Source organism: Dromiciops gliroides, chromosome 2 (assembly GCF_019393635.1).
Source record: "Dromiciops gliroides isolate mDroGli1 chromosome 2, mDroGli1.pri, whole genome shotgun sequence".
Lineage (NCBI taxonomy): Eukaryota > Metazoa > Chordata > Mammalia > Microbiotheria > Microbiotheriidae > Dromiciops > Dromiciops gliroides.
In genome coordinates, this window is record NC_057862.1 from 215119805 (window position 1) to 215142270 (window position 22466).

The window sequence follows — 22466 nt, forward strand, 5'->3', positions numbered from 1 at the left end:
GAATGCCTTCAGACTAAAACATCCTAGAATGCAGCAACTGGGACAGTAGGGCAGATAATCATTTTGTGGGTGACATCTGAAAAGTATCTGTAGCACTTAGCAAAGAGATCATATTTCTTAAGGTTCCTAATCCCTGGAAACCTGCCTTGACATTTCTCTTTGGTGGCATCTTTTTCAGTTTGCCATTGATTCAGATAAATGAGTATATTCTGAGATTTTCTTATAGACAAATTTAATTTAGTTTGATACCCTCCTCCTTTCACATCGCTATCTTGAAATATAAACTTGTTCTCTTTGCCTCCCTCAAAATCTACATTTTAATTTTTTCCTATGACTATAGATAGCTCTGTTAACTTTGTCTGAAAACTGCACGTTCATATGCTTTGACCATTTATCAGTTGAGGAACGGCTCTTATTTTTATAAATTTGACTCAGTTCTCTATATAGATTGAGAAATGAGGTCTTTATTAGAGAGACTTGCTGGTAAAATTTTTTTCACAATAATGATTACTAACTATCTATTTCCCTCCATCCTATTTCCTCCATTTAATATCACTCTATCTCCTTTCACCCTGTCCATTTTCAAAGTATTTTGTTTATGACTTTTACTCATCCCAATATGCCATCCTTTCTATCAGTCATCGTCTTCCTCCACCCCACTCCCATGCCTCCTTCTACTCATCTCTTTCCCCCCCGCTACTTTCCTGTGTGGTACAATAGATTTCTACACTGAACCGATTGTGTATGTTATTCCCTCTTTAAGCCATTCCAATGAGACTAAGTTTTCAGGAGCTCCTCTCCCCCATCTTCCCCTCTACTACAAAAATCTCTTTTGTGTCAGATAATTGGCCTGTTCTACTATCCTCTCCTTTCACCTTCTCCCAGTGCATTCTTCTTTCTCACCCCTTAATTTTTTTTTTGGATAATCATCCCAGCAAATTCAACTCATAGACATAGACTCTCTCTATTATACTCCTTCTAACTTCCCTAATAATGATAAAAAGGTCTTAGGAGTTACAAGTATTATTTTCCCATGTAAGAATATAAATATTTTAACCTTATTGAATTTCTTAAGATTTCTCTCCTGTTTACCTTGTTATGCTTCTCTTGAGTCTTGTATTTGAAAGTCAGTTTTTTATTCTGCTTTGGTCTTTTCATCAGGAATGCTTAAAAGTTCTTTATTTCATTGAATGTCTATTTTTTTCCCTTGAAGGATTATACACAGTTTTGCTGGGTAGGTGATTCTTGGTTGTAATCCTACCTCTTTTGTCCTCATTAATATCATATTTGGGACCTCTCTTATACTTAATGTAAAACTGCTAAATCTTAATGTTGTTCTGAATGTGGCTGCCATGGTATTTGAATTGTTTCTTTTTGGCTGCTTGCCAACATTTTCTACTTGACCTGAGGACTCTGGAATTTGGCTGTAGTATTCCTGGGAATTTTCATTTTGGGATCTCTTTCAGGAGGTATTCAGTGAATTCTTTCGATTTTTATTTTACCCTCTGGTTCTAGAATATCAGGGCAGTTTTCCATTATAATTTCTTGAAATAAGATGTCTAGGCTCTCATGGCTTTCAGGTAGTCCAATAATTCTTAATGATCTCTCCTGGTTCTGTTTTTCAGTTCAGTTGTTTTTTCCACTAAGATATTTCACATTTCCTTCAATTTTTTTAGTCTTTTTATTTTGGTTTTATTGTTTCTTAAATGTCTCATGGAGTCATTAGCTTCCACTTGACCAATTCTAGTTTTTTTAAGAAATTGTTTTCTTTAGTCAACTTTTTGATTTTGCTAATTCTACTTTTAAGGAGTTTTGGTTTTTCTTTAGTGGATTTTTGTACCTCTTTTTCCATTTGGCCAGTTCTGCATTTCAAGGCATTCTTCTCTTCATTGGATTTTTGTTCCTCTTTTACCATTTGTCCTATTCTATTTTTTAAGGTGTTGTTTTCTTTAGTGTTTTTTGTGCCTCCTTTACCATGCCGTTGATTCTTTTTTCATGATTTCTTTGCATCACTTTTCTTTTCTTTTTTAATCACTTTTATTTTCCCCTGAATTTTTCCTCTGCCTCTCTTACTTGATTTTTTAAAATTAAAAAAATTTTTTTTTGCGGGGCAATGGGGGTTAAGTGACTTGCCCAGGGCCACACAGCTATTAAGTGTCAAATATCTGAGGCTGAATTTGAACTCAGGTACTCTTGAATCCAGGGCCGGTGCTTTATCCACTGTGCCACCTAGCTGCCCCCTCTTACTTGATTTTTTTTTTTTGGGTGAGGCAGTTGGGGTTAAGTGACTTGCCCAGGGTCACACAGCTAGTAAGTGTTAAGTGTCTGAGGCCGGATTTGAACTCAGGTCCTCCTGAATCCAGGGCCAGTGCTCTATCCACTGCCCATCTAGGCTGCCCCCGTCTTACTTGATTGTAAGAATCCTTTTTGAGCTATTTCATGGCCTGGGGACAATTCATATTTTTCTTTGAAGCTTTGGATGTAGACGTTTTGACTTTGTTGTCTTCTTCTGTGTATGTGTTTTGATCTTCCCTGTCATCATGGTAACTTTATGTAGTCAGGATCTTTTTCTGCTGTTTGCTTAGTTTCCAGCCTATTTCTTGACTTTTAAATCTATGCTAAAGTGGGCCTCCACTTATGGGGTGGAAGGTGCACTGTTCCAAGCTTCAGATTTTTTTGTGCAGCTGTTTTCAGAGGTAATCCTAGGGACTTGTAAGTTTTTAGTTCTTCCAAAGTGGTATAATCTAGGGAGAGGTGTATTTACTACTCTCCTGTACTTTGCACTGGTCTGTGAGTGAACATAAACACTCTTTTTCACCCTGGAACTGTGACCAAGGTCCCAGCTCCATTGTGGCTTCAAGCTCTGGTGTGCTAGTGCTCCTCCTTGCCCTGAGACAGGCCCAGCACTGTGACCCAGATCTAGGTATGGGCAATGCAACAGCGTCCTGTTCCTGGTGCCTGCAGAGCTACCCCTGTAATTTCCTTCTGACCAGTTGTCTGACCCCTTTACTGTCTCTGGGCTGAGAGCTCTGGAAACTGCCACTGCTTTCAGTGATTCAGGTGCCCCCAAGATCTGCTCCTGATTTCTTGAGGCCCCATTTGTGCTTCTGTACTCTGAATTGGATTGTGCTCTACTTTCACCCTGGAGCAACAGACCTTTTCTGCTGCCCTTCTGATTTGTCTTGGGCTGGCAAATTGTTTCACCCCTTCCTTTTGTGGGTTTTGCCACTCCGGAATTCGTTTTGAGGCATTATTTAAAGGTATTCAGAGGGGCATTTGGGAGAGTTCAGGTGAGGCCCTGCCTCTTTTCTGCTATGTTGGCTCCCTGGAAGGAATTTTTTCTTTTGGGCAGAACAGTGAGGTTTAAGTGGCTTTCCCAGGATCACACAGCTAGTAAGTGTCAAGTGTCTGAGACTGGATTTGAACTCAGGTCCTCCTGAATCCAGGGCCAGTGTTCTATCCACTGTACCACTTAGCTGCCCCAGGAAGGAATTTTTTAAAGGAAATTTGTGGAAAGGTACACAGAGGGCAAAGTGTGGAAAAGCATACAGAATCAATAGGTCCTTCTGTATTTGCTAACATGTTTTCTTAAAAATAGTAACTTAAAATTTACCTCTTTAGAAAAGATTCTTTTTTTTTTTTTTTTTTGCGGGGCAATGAGGGTTAAGTGACTTGCCCAGGGTCACACAGCTAGTAAGTGTCAAGTGTCTGAGGCCAGATTTGAACTTAGGTCCTCCTGAATCCAGGGCTGGTCCTTTATCCACTGTGCCACCTAGCTGCCCCCAGAAAAGATTCTTAATACAAAAAGTGACCTTAATCTTTAAGGACTCAATTTTCTGCACTCGCTACCCACTATCATGCTTGACACTTATAGTTAGTTATATCCTTATTTTGGAATTACCTCAGTATGACCTTGAAGGAGTTGCTTCTTTGTGGGCCTCAGTTTCTTTCGTTGAACACTGAGGGAGGCTAGACTAGATATTCTCTTAAGTTATTCAAGCTCAAATCTTCTTCAATGTGTTATCTCAGCTCATGATTATAAAAGAGTACTTTTTGCCACTGCTGTTAATTTCCTAAATAATACCATAGTCATAGAATTTATTATTAATTTATCATTTGACATTTTCTTAGTTGATAATAATTACAGTAATCATATTTCTCATGATTATCAGATGCAGGGAGAGATCTACATAGTGGAATCTGGAAGGTTAAAAAAAAAGATTTGCATATCTTATATAGGTAAGAGGGAAGGATGGATAATAGGACTACATGTCTCTTTTTAGCATCTGGATTTTTCTTTTTTTTTTTTTTAAGGTGTTTGGCTCAATTTTTAAGTTCAGTATTTGGGATCTTTGAAAGGAATTGAAGGGTAATAACAATTGATAGCAGACTAAAGATTTATAAATAACTCATCTGCAACTCACATCTTCTCTTTTGCTTATAATTCAAATAACACAAGGATCAAAATCTTTAAAATGCTGCTTCATGGGACATCTAGATATAACTTTGTTTGTTCGGAATCCTTCTTGGGAAAACCATTTATTTTATTTTATTTATTTAATTTTTTGTGGGCAGTGAGGGTTAAGTGACTTTGCCCAGGGTCACACAGCTAATAAGTGTCAAGTGTCAGGTCCCTCCTGAATCCAGGGCTGGTGCTCTGTCCATTGCGCTACCTAGCTGCCCCTGGGAGAACCATTTTTTAGAAGGTGGATTTCCTCCCCACCACCCTAACTTCTGCCTACCATTCTACTTATATAAAATGACTTAAAGATATACTTAGTGGGGAGAAATGTATTAGTGAAAGAGACTTGGTGATACCCAAATTGACTGGAAATCATTGAAATTCAGATGGAATTTTATGAATCTTTCTTTTAGGGACTCTGTAATACTCTCAGCTTGGAGTAAGCAAATTTGAGTTTTTCCACCCTTGGTTCTTGATTCTTTATCCACTGTTCAGTTGGCAGTGGTGCAATGGCCTTGTCACGATGTGGACAGTGGGTTGGGTTTGAAGTCAGAGGACCTAGTTGGAAATGTCCATCCTGTCACTTGCTGTGTTACCATAGGCAAGTCATTTAACTTCTTGGCATCTTAATGTTCTCATCTATCAAATGAGGAAGTTGCACCAGATGGCCTCTAAGTTCTCTTCTAGCTCTGACTGTAGTAGAGCAAATTCTTAATTATTTAGAGTTCATTCTCCACCCTGGACCCTACCTTTTTAAGTACCTTTTAAAAAAATCTCTCTAGACTGCTCATCATTTGACTTTGACATTGCTCATTAATGTCTCCTCCATCAGAGGGTAGGGCACATTGAATTGAAGTCAATAACCATGTTTGCTTTCTAGGAACTCTGGTAAGCACAGCATTACTTTGCATTTGTGTATTGCAGATGGCTCAGGTGGAATATGGAGCCCTGTACATAGACTTAACTGACACTGTGATAATCTCACTATTAAAAGAAATGGGTAGTGTTCCTGATGATGCAGTCACATTTTAGCAGAAGCTTCATTACCTGGAAATTATTGTTGGACATTTGAAAATCTTTATAAAAATTATGGAAAGCCCAGCATATGGAGGGATAGTATTTATAAATGCAAAAATCTCTTAAGGGAAAAATTCCCAATGACCAGAGCTGATTATTTGACTAAGACCATGGCAAATTCCAAATCTTGTCATATACCATTTATATCCCCCTCCCCATGTTATATTGATGCCATTTGTTTTTATATTAATCCTTCCTGGTTTTTCCCAGGCATCTTTCCCTTGTAACAAAGAAAAACAGTTTTGCAGAACTAACTAAAACAACTATGATTCTGAATGCAACATTCCACAGCTATAATCCCTGCCTCTTGAAGAAAAGAAGAGTGGTGCATTTTGTCATCTTTCCTAGGACCAGGATTTGACCTTTCTCTTTTATCCCATAATGCTTTTAACACTCTGTAATAGAAGAATATTAACTCCAACATCTCAAATCTGTAATGGGATTTCTGAAATATAAGCACAGTTTCATATGTGTTCTCTCATTTCCCTTTAAACCTATATATAAACAAAAATTATTTTAAAAATACTTTCTATTTAGCAGCTAATTCTAGAGTAAGTAAGAGTAATTCTTATTTTATTACTTCATAAGGTAAAGCTTACGATTTGATCTGTGTAACTCACCAACTTGCTTAAGCAGATATTCTTCTCTCATTCCAAGGGGGGAAAGGTTGTTTTGGGGTTTTTTTGTTTGTTTGTTTGTTTTTGCTTTTAAAATCTGACTGGAGCCCTCTACTTAGCTACCATTAAAGACTCTTGGAGACCTTCAGAACAGAAAGAAAGGAAGGGAAATTATGAAATTAGACCCCTACAGGGTCTGGAAATGCAAACAGTGAGACATAGAAAGTAGAGACTAGTGTTACCTTTTGGTTTCTGTTCTGTGATCCTGAGCAACATTGAATTAAAGATTTTTCTTTCTAGTTCAGGAATTTAAAGTTCACTCTGATATTATAATGCAGATTAAAAAAATAATGTTCTTGCTCATTGAAGGTTGAATTGAATTTCATTGCCTCCAGAGTAAAAGGGTCTCATTAAGATATGATCAGTTTCACTAAATTCTTCTGCAGTAGGGAAGTTAAAGTCCCCTTTTTCAGTCCACAAAAAAAAAAATGGAAGAAAATAAGAATAAATCCTATATGTTAACATGCCTGCAGTTTGTATGCATACACAATAGCATTTTATAGCTAGGTAAATTTCTCTTTGTATAAAGGCAGGTACAGCCATGTATGTCTAAAACACACTTTTGTAAATAGGTGTGTGGTACTATTTTCCTCCCATTAACATACATAAATGCCACAGGATATTGTTCCCCAGCAAGCCAGTGAATTCCATGTGTTCTATTGCTTGGTATTGTGAATGTAGAAGCTTCATCATAATTCTGCTCTGCTTATAATAATGCACGTTTACATTATTCTCTCATGGTTTTGCTAAGGTGGATGTTTTGTTTTGTTTTGGCAGCATTTTTTGTCCCCAAGAGAATACTGAGGAAGCCCTATTGTTGTTGCTAATCAGTGAATCAATGGTAAGTGCAAGACAGAACATTTTTTTTTCTTCTCCACTGGGATGTCCCTTTGGCCAGGGTGCTGGTCTTTCTGTCAGATGACTCAGGAGGGATGTGATTCCTAGAGGGAGTGCTTCATATTATTATCTCTAGGAAGGTACACCTGTTAGTACTGAAAGACCAGTATAATTTGTTTTTAAACTGTTTCCCTTACTGTTCAGACTCACTGTCTTTGTCTTGGTCACTTTCTGGGTTGACGTGAAACCCAGAGTTTCTTCTGAAATCCTGACATCAACATAGTATAAATGAGCCATACTAGACCCATGGCAAACTTACTCTGTGTGTGTCCTCTTCTAATCAAAGTAACATACCCCTTTCTTATAGAACTGTAATTAGAGAATCACCTTGAATAGGAAGTCACTAGAGGGTGCTTGTCAGGGAAGAGGGTAACAAGGAAATAGGGAGCGACATTCTTACCCAGTTTGTCTTAGTGATCTAGCAGTTTGGGGGGCAGTTCTGTTTTTATGAACCTTCTGTTATTTGAGCACTGGCTGGCTGCTTCCTGGAACCAAGCTACCTATCACAGTAATAGGCCAGACTTCCCCAAAGGTTGTGGTTTATGAAGAAAGTCCTGATATGTTAGGTCTTAAGAATAACCATGAGGTTGTGATGTAGTCATTTTCAAACTGTTGAGATTGTGAGAATGGGGTCTGGAGTCAAGAAGATCTGAGTTCAAACCTAGCCTCAGCCTCTTACTAGCTGTGTGACCCTGGGCAAGTCAGTTAACCTCTGTTTGACTCAGTTTTCTTATCTGTAAAATAATAGCACCCACCTCCCAGGGTTGTTGTCAGGATCAAATAAGATAATATTTGCAAAGCACTCAGCACAGTGCCTGGCACACAGTAAACACTATAAATGTCAGCTTTGTCACTATCATCACCATCTTGGAAATCTCCCTTAGGGTTGACAAGCATATAAAATTTAAAAGAAGTTTTTTTTTCCCCTTCAGCATATTCTGTTTCCCCACTGTGTAATATAGTAGGCAAAATGAAACTCTTATTGCTATTCATTCACTTCAGTCATGTCCAACTCTTTGTGACCCCATTTGTGGTTTTCATGGCAGAGATCCTGGAGTAGCTTGCCATTTCCTTTTCCAACTCATTTTGCAGATTGGGAAACTGAGGCAAACAGGGTTAAGTACTTGCCCAGGGTCACACAGCTACTAAGAGTCTAAGGCCAGATTCTGACTCGGAAAGGTGAGTCTTTCTGACTCCAGGCCTGGCACTTTATCTACTGTGCCACGTAGCTGCCCCTAATAGGGAACTAGTTTGTTCTTGTATTAAAAGTGATGTGTTTTTAATTTTGAACATTTGTGGTGCAGTAGAAATAATACTGAACTATGATCCGGATGTTTGATATCTATGGTGTGTAAGGCAGGAAAAGCTGACTTTTAGATTAGATTTTTGTTTGAATCCTGGTTCTGCCACTTGATAGCTGTATGACCTTGTTTAAAGGTGCTTCATGTCTTTGGGGCACCCAGCAAAGTTATTACCTACACAGTTAGGCTCCTATTAGGTGATCCTCTAGGATCTCTCTCTCTCTCTCTCTCTCTCTCTCTCTCCTCTCTCTCTCTCTCTCTCTTTTTTCCAGGGAATGAGGGTTAAGTGACTTGCCCAGGTCACACAGTTAGTAAGTGTCAAGTGTCTGATGTTGGATTTGAACTCAGTTCCTCCTGAATCCAGGACTGGTACTTTATCCACTGTACCACCTAGCTGCCCCCTCTAGGATGTCTTCTAGTCCTACCTTCTATAAGTGCATTATCATTTGTGTGATCAGCTTGTTCATCAACTAGCATTTATTAAGTGCCAACTATTGTCAGCCAATCAGCAGACATTTCTTAGATGCCTATTATGTGCCAGGCACTGTTCTAAGTGCTTGAAATTAGAAAGAAATGCAAAAGTCAGTTCCTGTTTTTGAGAGCTTAGAGTCTAATGGGGGAAGACAACAGGTAAACCAACTATGTACAAACACAGATAACCCACAGAGGGAAGGCACTGGTGCACAGTGGGTTGAGAGAGGCTTCTTGAAGAAGTAGGGACTTTAGATGGGACTTGATGGGAGCCAGGGAAGCCTGGAGGTGTGGGTGAGGAGGGAGAATGTGGGAGGCTTCTCTATTTGTTAAACATGCATTGGGTGCTAAGCACTGCACTCTGTGCTCCAGGTATAGTGAGGGGACCATTTACAAAATACGGAGGACCCACTCCTTTTCCCCCGTTTTTTCAGGCTGGTTGGCGATAGGAATCATGGAAGGTCAGAGTTGGAAAGGGACCGCAGAGATCCTCTAGCCCAGGGATTTCTTCACCTGGGTATGGCTTCAGGGGTCCATCAACTCAGATGGGGAAAAATGCCTTTATTTCAGTGTAATTGGTTTCCACAGTAATCCTATGTGTTTTATTTTATGAGTTTAAAAACACTGAGGTGGGGGGAGGGAACTTTGAGAAGGGGCCCATAGGTTAGGACTGCTAAAACCCGTTGATGAATTAGGTGTTATTCTACTCCAACCATGTGAAGACTTCTTTTGGCATAATGAATGGATGAGAATGATTTGTTTCAATGTCATCAAGCAGCTTAAGTAGGAGTTATGGAGAGCTTAGAACTTGGTCAGACATTGAAGACACCACCAAGGGTCATCTGCTGCATCCCAAGCCATTGCCAGTCATCCTGACTTTGTCTTGCCATTGGACTTTTTTTTTTTTTAGTGAGGCAATTGGGGTTAGTGACTTGCCCAGGGTCACACAGCTAGTAAGTGTTAAGTGTCTGAGGCTGGATTTGAACTCAGGTACTCCTGACTCCAGGGCCAGTGCTCTATCCACTGCGACCACCCTTGCCATTGGACTTTGATGACTCTGGAAGACAGTGAGGCTAACTAATTGGCACAAACTCTGCCTCATTTAAATCCAGTTCATGTTCAAGTCAAGACATCACTCCATGATATCATTGGTCCTCTTTGAAAATGAAGGATGAGGGGCAGCTAGATGGCGCAGTGGAGAGAGCACCGGCCCTGGAAATCAGGAAGTACCTGAGTTCAAATCCAGCCTCAGACACTTAACACTTACTAGCTGTGTGACCCTGGGCAAGTCACTTAACCCCAATTGCCTCACTAAAAAAAACCAACCAAACAAAAAAACCCAAAAAAAGAAAATGAAGGATGAATAGCAAAGAGGTCCATGCCACAAAATAGGTTCAGCTAGTTTATCTCATCTCACCTTGTCCTTGTCAATAACAATTGCTGACAAGTATTCATCTGGTCTCTATCTGGAAGTCTTGCATTTAGGGGGAAACTATTTCCTTTAGAGACTGTCCATTACACTTTTGGGGCAACTCTAATTATTAGAAAGATTTTTCTATAGATCTAGCTTCAGTCGATAACCTCTTTGTAACTTCTGCCCAGTCCTCTTACTTTTAAAAATTTTTTTACTATTTGAGGCTAACTAAAGAAGTCAATTCCTCTTTACCATGAAAACCCATCAAATACTTGAAGTTTGCTATCATGTAAAGTATATTTGTCAGCTCCTTCATTCTGTAGAGTATACCTCTCAATTAATGATTTGTTTATTAGTTATTTGATGTCAGTGTCTCCTTGTTGATTCATATTTAGCTTTCAGTCTACTCAGACATTCCTTACCTGCCCTGATCTTTTTCATAGGAAGTGCCCATCTAGTTATATCTTGCCTGTTCCTGTACTTTGAAGTTTGGGGCACCATATTTTAGGAATGACATTGATAGAGATAGTTTCCAGAGGAGAGTGAGAGCAGAAGAGTAAAAGATGTTAGCTTGGGAAAGAAGACTTTGGGAAGAAAGTAAGTGTTCGAAGAACTGTTATACGGAATTATGAGTTAGACTTGTTTTTCTTGGCTTGAAAAGACCAGAACTAGAGAAACAGATTTAGGATTGATATTCAGAAGATATTTTCAACCAGAAAACAGGTAGAATTGGCTTCTATGATAGGTAATGGGCTCCTTCATCTTTTGAGTCTTCAGAAAACAGCTGGATCACCACTTGTGGAGATGTGGAAAGGATCTCAATTGTGGATGGGTTTGATTGGGATAGCCTTTGAGGTTCTTTCTAACTCTGATTTTTGTTGATCTGATTTCTTTTAATCAGGTAGGTAAAACTTTACATATATTCCTTTTAAATGTCATATTATTTGATTAGGCCTATTTTTCTATCTTGTTGCCATTTTCTTTGGATCCTGTCTCTGTCATCTATCATGTAAGCTGTCTTTTCCAGCTTCATATCACCTATACATTTGACAGACACACTTTTTTTTTGGTTTTGTTTTTGTTTTGTGGGGCAATGAGGGTTAAGTGACTTGCCCAGGGTCACACAGCCAGTGAGTATCAAGTGTCTGAGGCTGGATTTGAACTCAGTTCCTTCTGAATCCAGTGCTGGTGCTTTATCCACAGTGCCAACTAGCTGCCCGCCAGACACACTTTTTATAACTTTATACAAGCCATTGATAGAAATATTGACCATTACAGAGTTAAGGATAGATCTCTGAATACCCTACCATTACTGATTATTCTTTGAGTACAGTTATCCAGCTAGTTATGAACCCACTTAAAATCCAAGAATTATTTCTTCATATTGTCCACAAGCAAAAGACAAGAGATTTAGCCAAATGCTGTGCTGAAATTTTGATACACCATAGAGTATTATCGTGGCCATTTCCTGGCCTAAATATTGTATCAAAATAAAAGAAATGGAGTTAGGCTGGTGTGCCTGGTTTTTGATGAAGCCACAATGCTTAGTGAGTGATCAGTCACTGCTTTTTCACTTTAATGATGGGTTGAAGTATTTTACCAAGAGTAGGAAATCAAGCTGTTTGTAGCCTCTTCTCTTTTTAAATAATTGGGACCACATTTGCTCTTCTCCACAATTTTTCAGAAGTAATTGAAAGTGGCTCAGGAATTCTCAGAGAGTTTTCTGGGGAATACAGACAGAACATAGGAGAACTGATGAAATGGGGAATAAAAGAGGTTAATGCATTAATAAGGGGAAATTATTTTTGTCTTTAGTAAAAACTGGAAGTGGTCATGTTTGTGGGGTCAGTTCTTTTGTTTTTCTTTGGTTCGTCTTTTCCATCATTGAACTTAACAGGCTGTTATCCTTGCCCCACATTGTGCTTATCACATTTCGATCTGCTGGCACCTCAGGGATAATCTGTGTTCTTTGTCTTTCCCAGACTCTTCTTGTCTAATCACCTCACTCTTTGGTCAAGGCTGTTTCCTATTAGGAACTTTAGGTAATAGTACCCTTGTACTAGCTTTTAGCCTTGTCTTGGTCATACTTAACATATCTGGCCCTAAAGGCAGTATGTCAGTATGGGGGAGGAGTATGCGATTTTTATTTCACTTCTCTTTGTCTTTAATTGAATAGATGTTAACTAGCAGCCTCTAGTGCTGGGGGCACTTTGGGTTAGGAGTCTTGGAATGATCAAAAAAGATTGTTGGTTTTGGTAAACTCTTCAGCGTATACTAAGGCCTAATGATACTGATTTGACAATGATGCCAAATGATACTTTGGTTGGAAATCAAAGCATCAGGTTCCTGACCAAGATGTGCCACCTGATAATCATTCCATAATTAGAAATTATGTAGAAATAAATGGAAATTGCAATTTTACCATCACGAAAACTTGTTTCCTTTTCTATGATTTAAAAATTTTTTTTTCAGTTTGTAGACAGGAAATACATATTTGATTTCAGAGTCAGAATGAACATTACTCTATTTTTTAGTGGCTGAGAAAATGATTTTTTTTTATGGTTCTGACTATTAGCTATAAAGCAGAAACATAAATAGACCTGTTAGACCCCTCTTCACAAGATGTTAGTTCAGCATTGGGCTACTGGGTAGCTTCATATCACATCATTTTTTTTTTTTCTGATTAAACTTTCCATAAAATAAAGGGAGTTCTCAAATCTACAGCTTTATAATCATAACTAAAACAACAACCTTGTGCTCGCAGTGGCATTTGTAAACAAAGAACACTTTGTTTTGAAATTAAAAAAAATATTTGGGGGCCAGCTAGGTGGCGCAGTGGATAAATCACCAGCCCTGGATTCAGGAGGACTTGAGTTCAAATGTGGCCTCAGACACTTGACATTTACTAGCTGTGTGACCCTGGGCAAGTCCCTTAACCCTCATTGCCCTGCAAAAAGCCAAAAAAAGAAAAAAGAAAAAAAAAAATTGGTACAGTTTGATAGCCAATAAGGCCTCCCATTATGATCTCTTATAAATATCAGAATGACTACAATTTTTTTCCCTTCAGAGTAATGGTTTTAGGACAGATAGCAACAAGTAAAAACCAAAACAGGATAAGATTGTTTCTAGCAAGTCTGACTTAGTTAGTCCATCATTTCTTTTACTGGCTTAGAATTGACACCTGGATCAGGAAAACTTAAAATGAAAATTTCAAGATGAGGCCTGCTCTAACAGGAAGTGAATTCCACTCAATGAGAAGTGCCCTGATGATCTTTTATTTCTAACTTTTATATTTCAGAGGAGGGAGGTTTTGAAACCAAATCCATACTGATCTATGAGTGCTAACAGTAAAAATGCCAAGGAGTTGGTGCTGAAAAGAAAGGCCGTTCCTTCTTAGTGGGAGGCAGAGTTGGTAAAGCAGGCTTTCAGAATGGCATGAAAGGAAGGAGAACATCAAAATGGCCATCTCTATGACCCTAGTTCTTACTTCATGTACCACTCTGAGAACATAAAGCCCCAGGGGCCTTCTTTATACTCTTACGAATACCAGAGTTTATGAGATATTGGGAGTCCAGGACTGCCAAATAAAGGCAGAGGGTACCAAGTTTGAATCATTCTTGTGCCTTTAATAAGGAAAGGAGAAAATGAACTATTTTATCTATAATACAATGTCTCTCTAGGAATCTGTAGAAAAATTAAATTTGAATGTTAATGTAAAACAAGTTGGCTGTAAAGAGCCTTTGGTTTCTAGATAGATGAGATTATTAAGCTTGAATGTGTATGATGTATTTCTGTGCTAGGTCTATAGAGATTAGATTAGAAAGGTGTTCTCTGTGGTATTATTTAAATAAAAAATCTGCTCACCTCTTTCTCTTGTAAGTTTGTTTTGCACTCCTCTAACCCATATTGAATTATGTTTTGAGCTGTGGCCCATTCTGATGAAGACCTCAGAAGTATAGGACCATAGATTGAGAGCCGCAAAAGACCTCTGAGGCCGGGGCAGCTAGATGGCCCAGTGGATAGAGCACCAGCCCTGGAGTCAGGAGGTCCTGAGTTCAAATCTGGCCTCAGACACTTAACACTTACTAGCTGTGTGACTCTAGGCAAGTCACTTAACCCCAATTGCTTCACAAAAAAAAAAAAAAAGATCTCTGAGGCCTCCTAGTCCAATCACATGTTTTACTGATGAGGAGCTTGGGTCTGACCATTTTAAGAGACTTGCTCAAGGTCACAAAGGTATCTGGGATGTCAGGTGAGTGTTGGATAGCTGTACAGAGTTTGTCACAGAGAGGAAAAAGAAAGCACATTTCTGTAGGGTTTGTGGATTTGAAAGTGCCATTTCATGATGGAAGTTGTGGGCATTAAGAATCCTCCTTTCCTCCCTCTTCCTCTTCTTCCTTCCTTTTTCTTCCTCCTTTCCTATCTCCCCTCTCTCCCTCCCTCAGAGGAAAACTGCCAAAACAGTGTTAGCTGTGGTGATCTGGCTACTGGATGTAGAGCTCTGCTTTCCTAAAGCAACACTATGCATGCAAGGATTCCATAGGTGCATATATGGCATGTGGGGAACTCATTTTGCTTTGTATTAGCTTTAAATAGCTTCCTGCAGATGTTTGATTTAGGTATGAGCAGCCTTTTGAATCACAACCCCATTGTTTAAAGATGAGAAATCAAGGTGTTTTTGTGCAGAACAGTGTATGTTTGTATTATACTGGCCAGCTTTCAATTGCCAGGGGTAAATTGGTACCTCCTGTTCCTAATTGCTCCCAAGACCTGATCTGTTATTGTTGGCTCTAGGAAGGCATTTATGTGAAGAGTTTTTTATAAACAGCAAGTGGATAATTTATGTCCAGACCTTTCTCAAAGCCCTTTTTCTTTTTTGATGTTCTCAGGCAAACCGGGATGCTGTATTGAGCAGGATACCAGAGCACAGAAGTGACCGCATCATCAGCTTACAAAGTGCAATCTGTGGTCTATGATCTATTGACTATAGCTTTGGGAGAAGAGGCCAGTATTGAAATGCTGTCAGAGGTATGTGTCAAGTCAGCTTAGTGGGTGCAGCCTTGAAACCATGAGATAACAATTTATGTATGACTAAACTGATACTTTCCTGAAAATATATATGGTGTCAGCAGACCTCACCAGTCTGTTGTGGTTTCTGCATTTCTAAGGCACATGCATCTTCCAGGAGTAATTTCCATCATAATGCAAAGACTTCTGGGACTGTGTGTTTCCACATTTTCATGTAAGATGGAATTTTAACAAAACAAAAAAATACAACAAAAAAACCCCATCACTACCTAGCTCCTGATGAGATTGGTGCTTCAAAGCACAGTGTTTTCTGGTTAGGTTCTATAAGGTACAGCATTGAGTAGAATACTACAGCACCTCAGTCACACATCATCAGTGTATAGTGCCTTATGGCCTCTTCATTTGTCAGCGAGTTACATAGTCACTTAGCACTTAACACTTCTGCATAGAGTTTTGAGTTTTCAAACTTCCAAAGAAGATGATTAATCTTAGTTTGCCTCTGTCTCAATTAGCACAGTTTACATGCTGAGCAAAACATCAAATTACTATTATGGCTAGATATGAGCTAGATAAATTCTCAGGTAATTTTGGGTTTTCTCTTTGGGATTTAAAAAAAAATCTGTATTTTGAAAATAATTAGTTTTCTGTGTTTAGTTTTCCCCTTTAAAATTTTCCATCCATTGCTATAGCCTCTGCACAGGAAGACATAAACAAATATCAGAGTGAATTAAATCAAATTTTCTCCCCTATTGCAGCCTTGAGATTCCTCCAGTGTATTTCCACATTAAACAGAGACTGAAAGAGAACAGCTGAGACTTGCATAGCTTAGGTCTTCTTTATATTTGTTTTTTTTTTGACTATAAATAATCATGGTTAGCCATTTTTTGAAAAAAAAAAAGTCACCTGTGATTATGTAAAGCAGTAGTCCGATGCCCCTGACATAATCATGACTCACTTGTCCCTGGGCTTAAGCCATCCTTGGGAGTCTTCTGTGTTCTGTCTAGGGAGCTAGTCAGCATTATAGAGAATCCCTTATAATTCACCATTAAGAACATTGTATAATGGGTTGATTTCTACAAGGTGATTTCCATAGGCATGCAATCCTATCTCTGATCATGGCAGCTCTCTGTAGCATCAAGCAGAGTTGTACCTTTTCTGTGGAAAGCTGTATTGTGGAGATGGCTAGCTACGTAATATGCCCTTATTAGTAGATTTTTCTTCAGTCAGGTTCTTTTTTTGTTTGTTTGTTTGTTTGTTTTTGTGGGGCAATGGGGATTAAGTGACTTGCCCAGGGTCACACAGCTAGTAAGTGTCAAGTGTCGTAGGTCAGATTTGAACTCAGGTCCTTCTGAATCCAGGGCAGGTGCTTTATCCACTGTGCCACCTAGCTGCCCCCAGTCAGGTTCTTTTAAGATGACATCTAACATCTTTTAAGAAGCCTCTAACTTAACCATTGAAAAATTTCCCAGAACTTTTCATTTCAAATTAATGTTGAATATAGTGTTGTTGTTTTTTTTTAAGTGAGGCAATTGAGGTTAAGTGACTTGCCCAGGGTCACACAGCTAGTAAGTGTTAAGCGTCTGAGGCCAGATTTGAACTCAGGTACTCCTGACTCCAGGGCCGGTGCTCTGTCCACTGTACCACCTAGCTGCCCCCATTGAATATGGTTTTGACATGGTAGTTAACATGGTACAATCATTTCACTTTATGGTTTTAGTTATAAAAACTTTCTAAAGCTTTAATTTTTTTTTTCTGCATCTGAATTCAGTCTGAGGTGACTGTCTTGCTTTTTGCAGGCTTACTGCTTTCCTGCATATTAGCTTCTCTTCATTTCCCAAATGATTTGAGGGAGACCTCTGTAGTCTTAACAGTATTCCACTGAGAGAAGATCAGAGCTAAGGCAGAGCATTTCCTTCCAGGAGTTAAATGCTCAAAAGCTTGTTTTCATCAACGTGATTTTTAATTTTGTTTCAAATATAGTTTCCATCTTGTGATGACGATCTGTTGGACTGAGTCACTAGTCATGTTTTAGTAATTTTCCTTAGACCCCCCAAATTCATAAACATATTTCTTGAGGCATGAAAGGATCATGTTTAAAATGGGCAAGTACTCTCCATAGCTTAAATGATTAGAAATGTTTATCTTATTTGGTATCTTGCTGCCCTATTGGTTATATCTTTTATTGAAGTCTTTGGTGTTCCTGAAAGTCCCTACAAATGAGTTTTATTTCTGGATTTTAGAAAGTGTCATAAATGAGAGGTCAAATGAAAAGACTGAGGCCATCCATCTTGAGTTTATTGGTCTCCCATCCTCCATAGCACAAAATCTTTTTTTCACTTCTGTTCCCTTGCTATAGTTTGCAGAAGTTGAGGTTTCTCTCCTTGCCAGCATTAACCACAATTCTGTCCCCTTAATGTATTCCCCTCCTGGCTCCTCTGGGAACTTGCCCTATCCATTGTTCTCTCTCTCCCTCTCCCCGCTCTCTCCCCTTTCCTTTCCTCCTCCTCTCCCTCTTCCTCCTCTTTCTTTTTCATTCTTCCCCTCTCCCTCTCCCTTCCCCATCTCTCTCTCCCTTCCCCCTCATCTCTGTCTCCCCTCTCACCTCCTCTCACCACACTCTATTACATTTTCCCTGCTTTCTACAAACACATGTTCAGATGTTCCTCTAAAAAAGCTAAAAGTCTCCCTTTAATGCTGTAATCCTCTGAAACTTACTGTCCTACAATATCTCTTCTTTCATTTCTAAATCTTTAGAAAAATAATCAAGTTGTGTTGCCTTTACTAAACTTTTCATTCATCCTCAACCCTTTGAAATCTGACTTCCATCTTCACCACTCAGCTGAAACTGCTGTCAGGATCCCTAGTTAACTCTTACCAAATGTCATGGGTCTGGCTCAGGCGTCATCTTGTAACTTCGGACGTTGTGGACTTTTATTTTCTGGATACTGTCTTCTCCCTTGACTCTTGTGACCTTGTTCTTTCCTCATCTTCCTACCTGTTCCAGCATTCCCTCTTGGTCTGCCCTTGGCTGATTTTTGTCTTTTCCTATCCCCTGAGGGGAGGGGTCCCTTAAGGTTTTACCTTTGGCCCTGTTTCTTTTTACAGGCTCTCTGTTGGTGATCTCATATTTTCCCATGACTTCCCATGTCTCCCATGTCTATATAGCCAGTCCTACTCTTTTGCTGAGGTCTGGTCTCAATCTCCACGCTGCCTTCTAGACAAATTAATGTGGCCAGTCCTGACAGTACCTTAAAACCATTACAAGTTTAAAACTAAACTCATCATTTCTGTTCCCTGTCTGGCCCTTCCGCAAACTTTCCTCTCTTCTAATCAACTAGGTAAGACTCTTAGTATAATGTTTGACTCTTTTGATCTTCCTCACCCCTTACATATTAGTTGCCAAGTATTGTTAATACTGCTCCTATGGTATCTCTTGAATCTGCCTCTTCCACTTCTTCCACTCACATTGCTACCACCTACTGTAATAGGCTTCTAACTGGTTAAAATGTCTAAAAGGGGGTTAAAACACAAACTAGGTAGGTTGAGACTTTCCTAAGTGTATGCAGTTCACTATGTCCAAGTGAAATAACTTCTCTAGTTCCTGAGAGAACTGCTGGAGTTAGGTGCCCAGACACTATCAGTAATCTTGAAATTTCTAGAGAGGTCCTTAAACTATTTCCTGTATCTCTCTTCCTTTTCACTGGCAAACTCCAAGAAAAATCTGTCTACTTTCATTTTTCCCACCTCTTTTCTTCTCACTTATCAGCTTTTTCTAATTTAGCTTCTGACTTCATCACTCAACTCTCCAAAGTTATGTTATCTCTTACTTGCCCAATCCAATGTTTTTTTTCTCAATCCTTTTCCTTCTTCACCTTTCTACATTATTTCAAACGGGATTATCCTTTCTTCTTGGAAACTCTTTTCTCTTTGAGTTTTTGTGACACTGCTTTTTCTTGGCTCTTCTCAGTTTCCTTTGCTGGATCATCATCCATATTGCAATCCCCAGATATGGGTGTACTACAGAGCCTTGTCCTAGATGTTCTTTTCTCCCTGTATACTCTTTCTTTCTTAGTGACCCCATTCACTCACATGGATTTAGTTATCATCTGTATGAAGATAACTCACAGCTCTGTATATCCCTGGCTGCATCACCTATGAGACATCATGAATATAGGCTTCTCAAACTCAACATGTCCAAAACAGAATTTGTTATCTTTTCCCCTAACCCTACTCTTCAGAACTTCCCTATTTCTTTTAAGGGTACAGCCAGTTTTCCAATTATACAGGTTCTAACCATGGAGTTATCTTGGATTTTTTATTCTTTCACCTGATGTATCTGGGTTACCAAGTTTTGTCAATTGAGACATCATAACGTCTCTCACATATCCCCTTCTCTCTGCCTATTGTTTCCTACTTATTCTCCTTCCCTCAAGGATCTTTCCTTTCTAATTATTTTTTCACAGGGCTGTCAATGTAATATTTCTGGGTTTTTTTTTTTGTTTTGTTTTTAGTGAGGCAATTAGGGTTAAGTGACTTGCCCAGGGTCACACAGCTAGTAAGTGTTAAGTGTCTGAGGCCAGATTTGAACTCAGGTACTCCTGACTCCAGGGCCGGTGCTTTATCCAAATGTAATATTTCTAAAGCACCAGGCAGACCATTTCATTCTTCTACCCAAAAAACCCCCAATGGATCCCCTATTATCTGTAGGATCCATAGAAATTCCTTTGTCATTTAAAGACCATCACAATTTGGCGTCTAATCTCTTTCCAGCCTTGTTCGACATTATTCCTTTCATGTGCCTGTAGCTCAGTCAAACTACCCTTCTTCTTCCTTCTTTACATGTACTACTTTATCTCCTGTCTCTGTTCCTTGGAACAAGCTGGCTTCCATTTCTGGAATCCATTTCTCCTCTTTCCACCTCTTAAGAATCCCTAGTTTTCATCAAAGCTCAGCTCAGATACCTCTCTCTACATGTGGCCTTTTCTGAATCTCACAACCACTAGCGTGTACCCCGTCAAAATTGCCTTGTATTTATTTTGTATGGTGACTTTTCTGGATTTTGCCACCACATCTCTCTTCTGACCTTGCTACCATGATCTCATGAACATATCTTCTCTCTCCCCACTCTGTCTTTTCAACTTCCTGTTATGTGTTGCTGCCCCTGGATCCCTCCCTCCTTCAATATGCTCCCATCCCCTTCTTCCCCCTTTAGGATGTGAGCTCCTTGAACATAGAGACTGCTTACATATTATTTGGAACAGAAGAAACATTTAGTAAATGCTTATTACCTTGTTACCTAGCTAGAGAGCTGGTCTCTCAGCTTTTTTTTTTTGGGCGGGCAATGGGGGTCACAACTAGTAATTGTCAAGTGTCTGAGGCTAGTGGAAAATGAATCTTTTTTTTTTTTTCCTGCAGAGCAGTGGGGGTTAAGTGACTTGCTCAGGGTCACACAGCTAGTAAGTGTCAAGTGTCTAAGGCTGGATTTGAACTCAGGTACTCCTGAATCCAGGGCTGGTGCTTTATCCACTACACCACCTAACTGCCCCCTAGAGAGCTGGCCTCAAAGCCAGGAGGACTTGTGTTCAAGTCCTGCCTCTGACCCATATGGGCTGGCAAATCCCTTAACTCCTCATACCCTTGGTATGGTAATATTTGTTCTTCTTACTCACTGAATTGTTGTTTTGGATGGGAGGAGGTCAGAGAGGAATTGGGTCTTTGATTTCATTGGTGTAGGAAACTCCAACGAGCAATCTACTCTGCAGTTTATAGTTTTAGAGAGTTTTCCTGGGGCCCTGATAGGTTAAATGCCCTACCCAGGGTAAGTGTGGAAAGCCTCAAAAACTAGACCTAGATCTCACTGATCTTGGGAAGTGTGTGTGCGCGCGTGTGCGCGCACACACGTGCATGCGTGTCTGTCTGTCTGTCTCTCTTTTTGACTTTAAAGGATCTAATAACATAGTCGATGCCCAACTGAGGTCCCTGTCAATTGGGCTTCATAGTCATTCCTGTCTTCTCCCCATTGAACAGAGATGAGGGGAGAGGCCACTGTGGGGAATAGCTAAGTGTAAAGGAGAGAACAGATTTATAGTTAGAAGATCTGAGTTCTAATCTTTGATTTGATACTTTTTATGTGTTCGTAGTCAAGTCACTTTCCCTATAAACCTAAGTTTCTATATATGTGAAATGAGGGGTTTGATAACATCCAAGATGTCTTTCAGTTTTATGATCCTACATTAGACATTATTATTATTATTCCTGCCTTACCCTGCTTATCTGTGTACTATCTTTTTTATGTGGATTTGGTATGGGAAGTTAGATGATATTCAGATTCTTAATGCCCAAAGTAATATTCCTTTACAGGTTTGGGACTTGGTCTGGCCCACTGAACAATGGCTTGGAAAGGAAAGGAGAACAGTATCATTGTTATCCTAAAGATAATAGCAGTTCACCCATGACCTCCCTAGGATAGCAATGATACTGTTCTCCTTTCCTTTCAATGGAAATTGATGCCATAAGGCTGATTCCATATATGAACTTAGTAGTGACAGATAGACCTGGATTAGCTTTAAGAATGGAGCAAGTGAAATAATTGTATCAGTTGCCAGTTTTCCTTAATTTTGCTGTTTATAGAGTCTTCTACCCTTAATGTGTTGTTCTGATTTTCAACTGCATGCATACCATGTAAATTAAAAGTAATACAACTAATTTTTAAAAACATATATTCAAATAGACATATAAAAGATTATTAGCTCTTTCTAAGTAATTACTGTGGAAATCTCTGAGCCTCTTTCACAGTGTTGCCATTTTCAAAACATTTTTGGAATTGATTTTAAAAAATTATCTTCATATCTTCTGGCTATGTAGACATAAGTAGGCAGATCACTTGGTTTTTTTTTTTTTTTGAGACTTGGCTCTCATCGCTAATACTTGCACTATCTGTATTACAGAAATGTTATGAGGAAAGTACTTTAACCGTAAAAGTGCTATATTAAATGTAGGTTATTATTGTTGTTACTATTGCATTAAATCAAATTCATGCGGCACAAGTCTGGTGAATGTGTTGGGGGATTAAGCTGGGGAAGGCTCATTTTGCTCCCAAAGCAGATTTGACTTTAATGAAATTGATGGGCTGGGGCGTG

General features: G+C 39.2%; 1 protein-coding gene across 1 annotated transcript in view; it reads left to right on the forward strand.

Moving 5' to 3' along the window:
• The window catches only part of TTC7B (tetratricopeptide repeat domain 7B), a 334803-nt gene that overhangs the window by 129059 nt on the left and 183278 nt on the right, over positions 1–22466 (forward strand). The window contains 3 exon segments of the mRNA XM_043985520.1: positions 6994–7057; positions 15189–15260; positions 15262–15327. Coding sequence (XP_043841455.1) covers positions 6994–7057; positions 15189–15260; positions 15262–15327 — 202 coding nt within the window.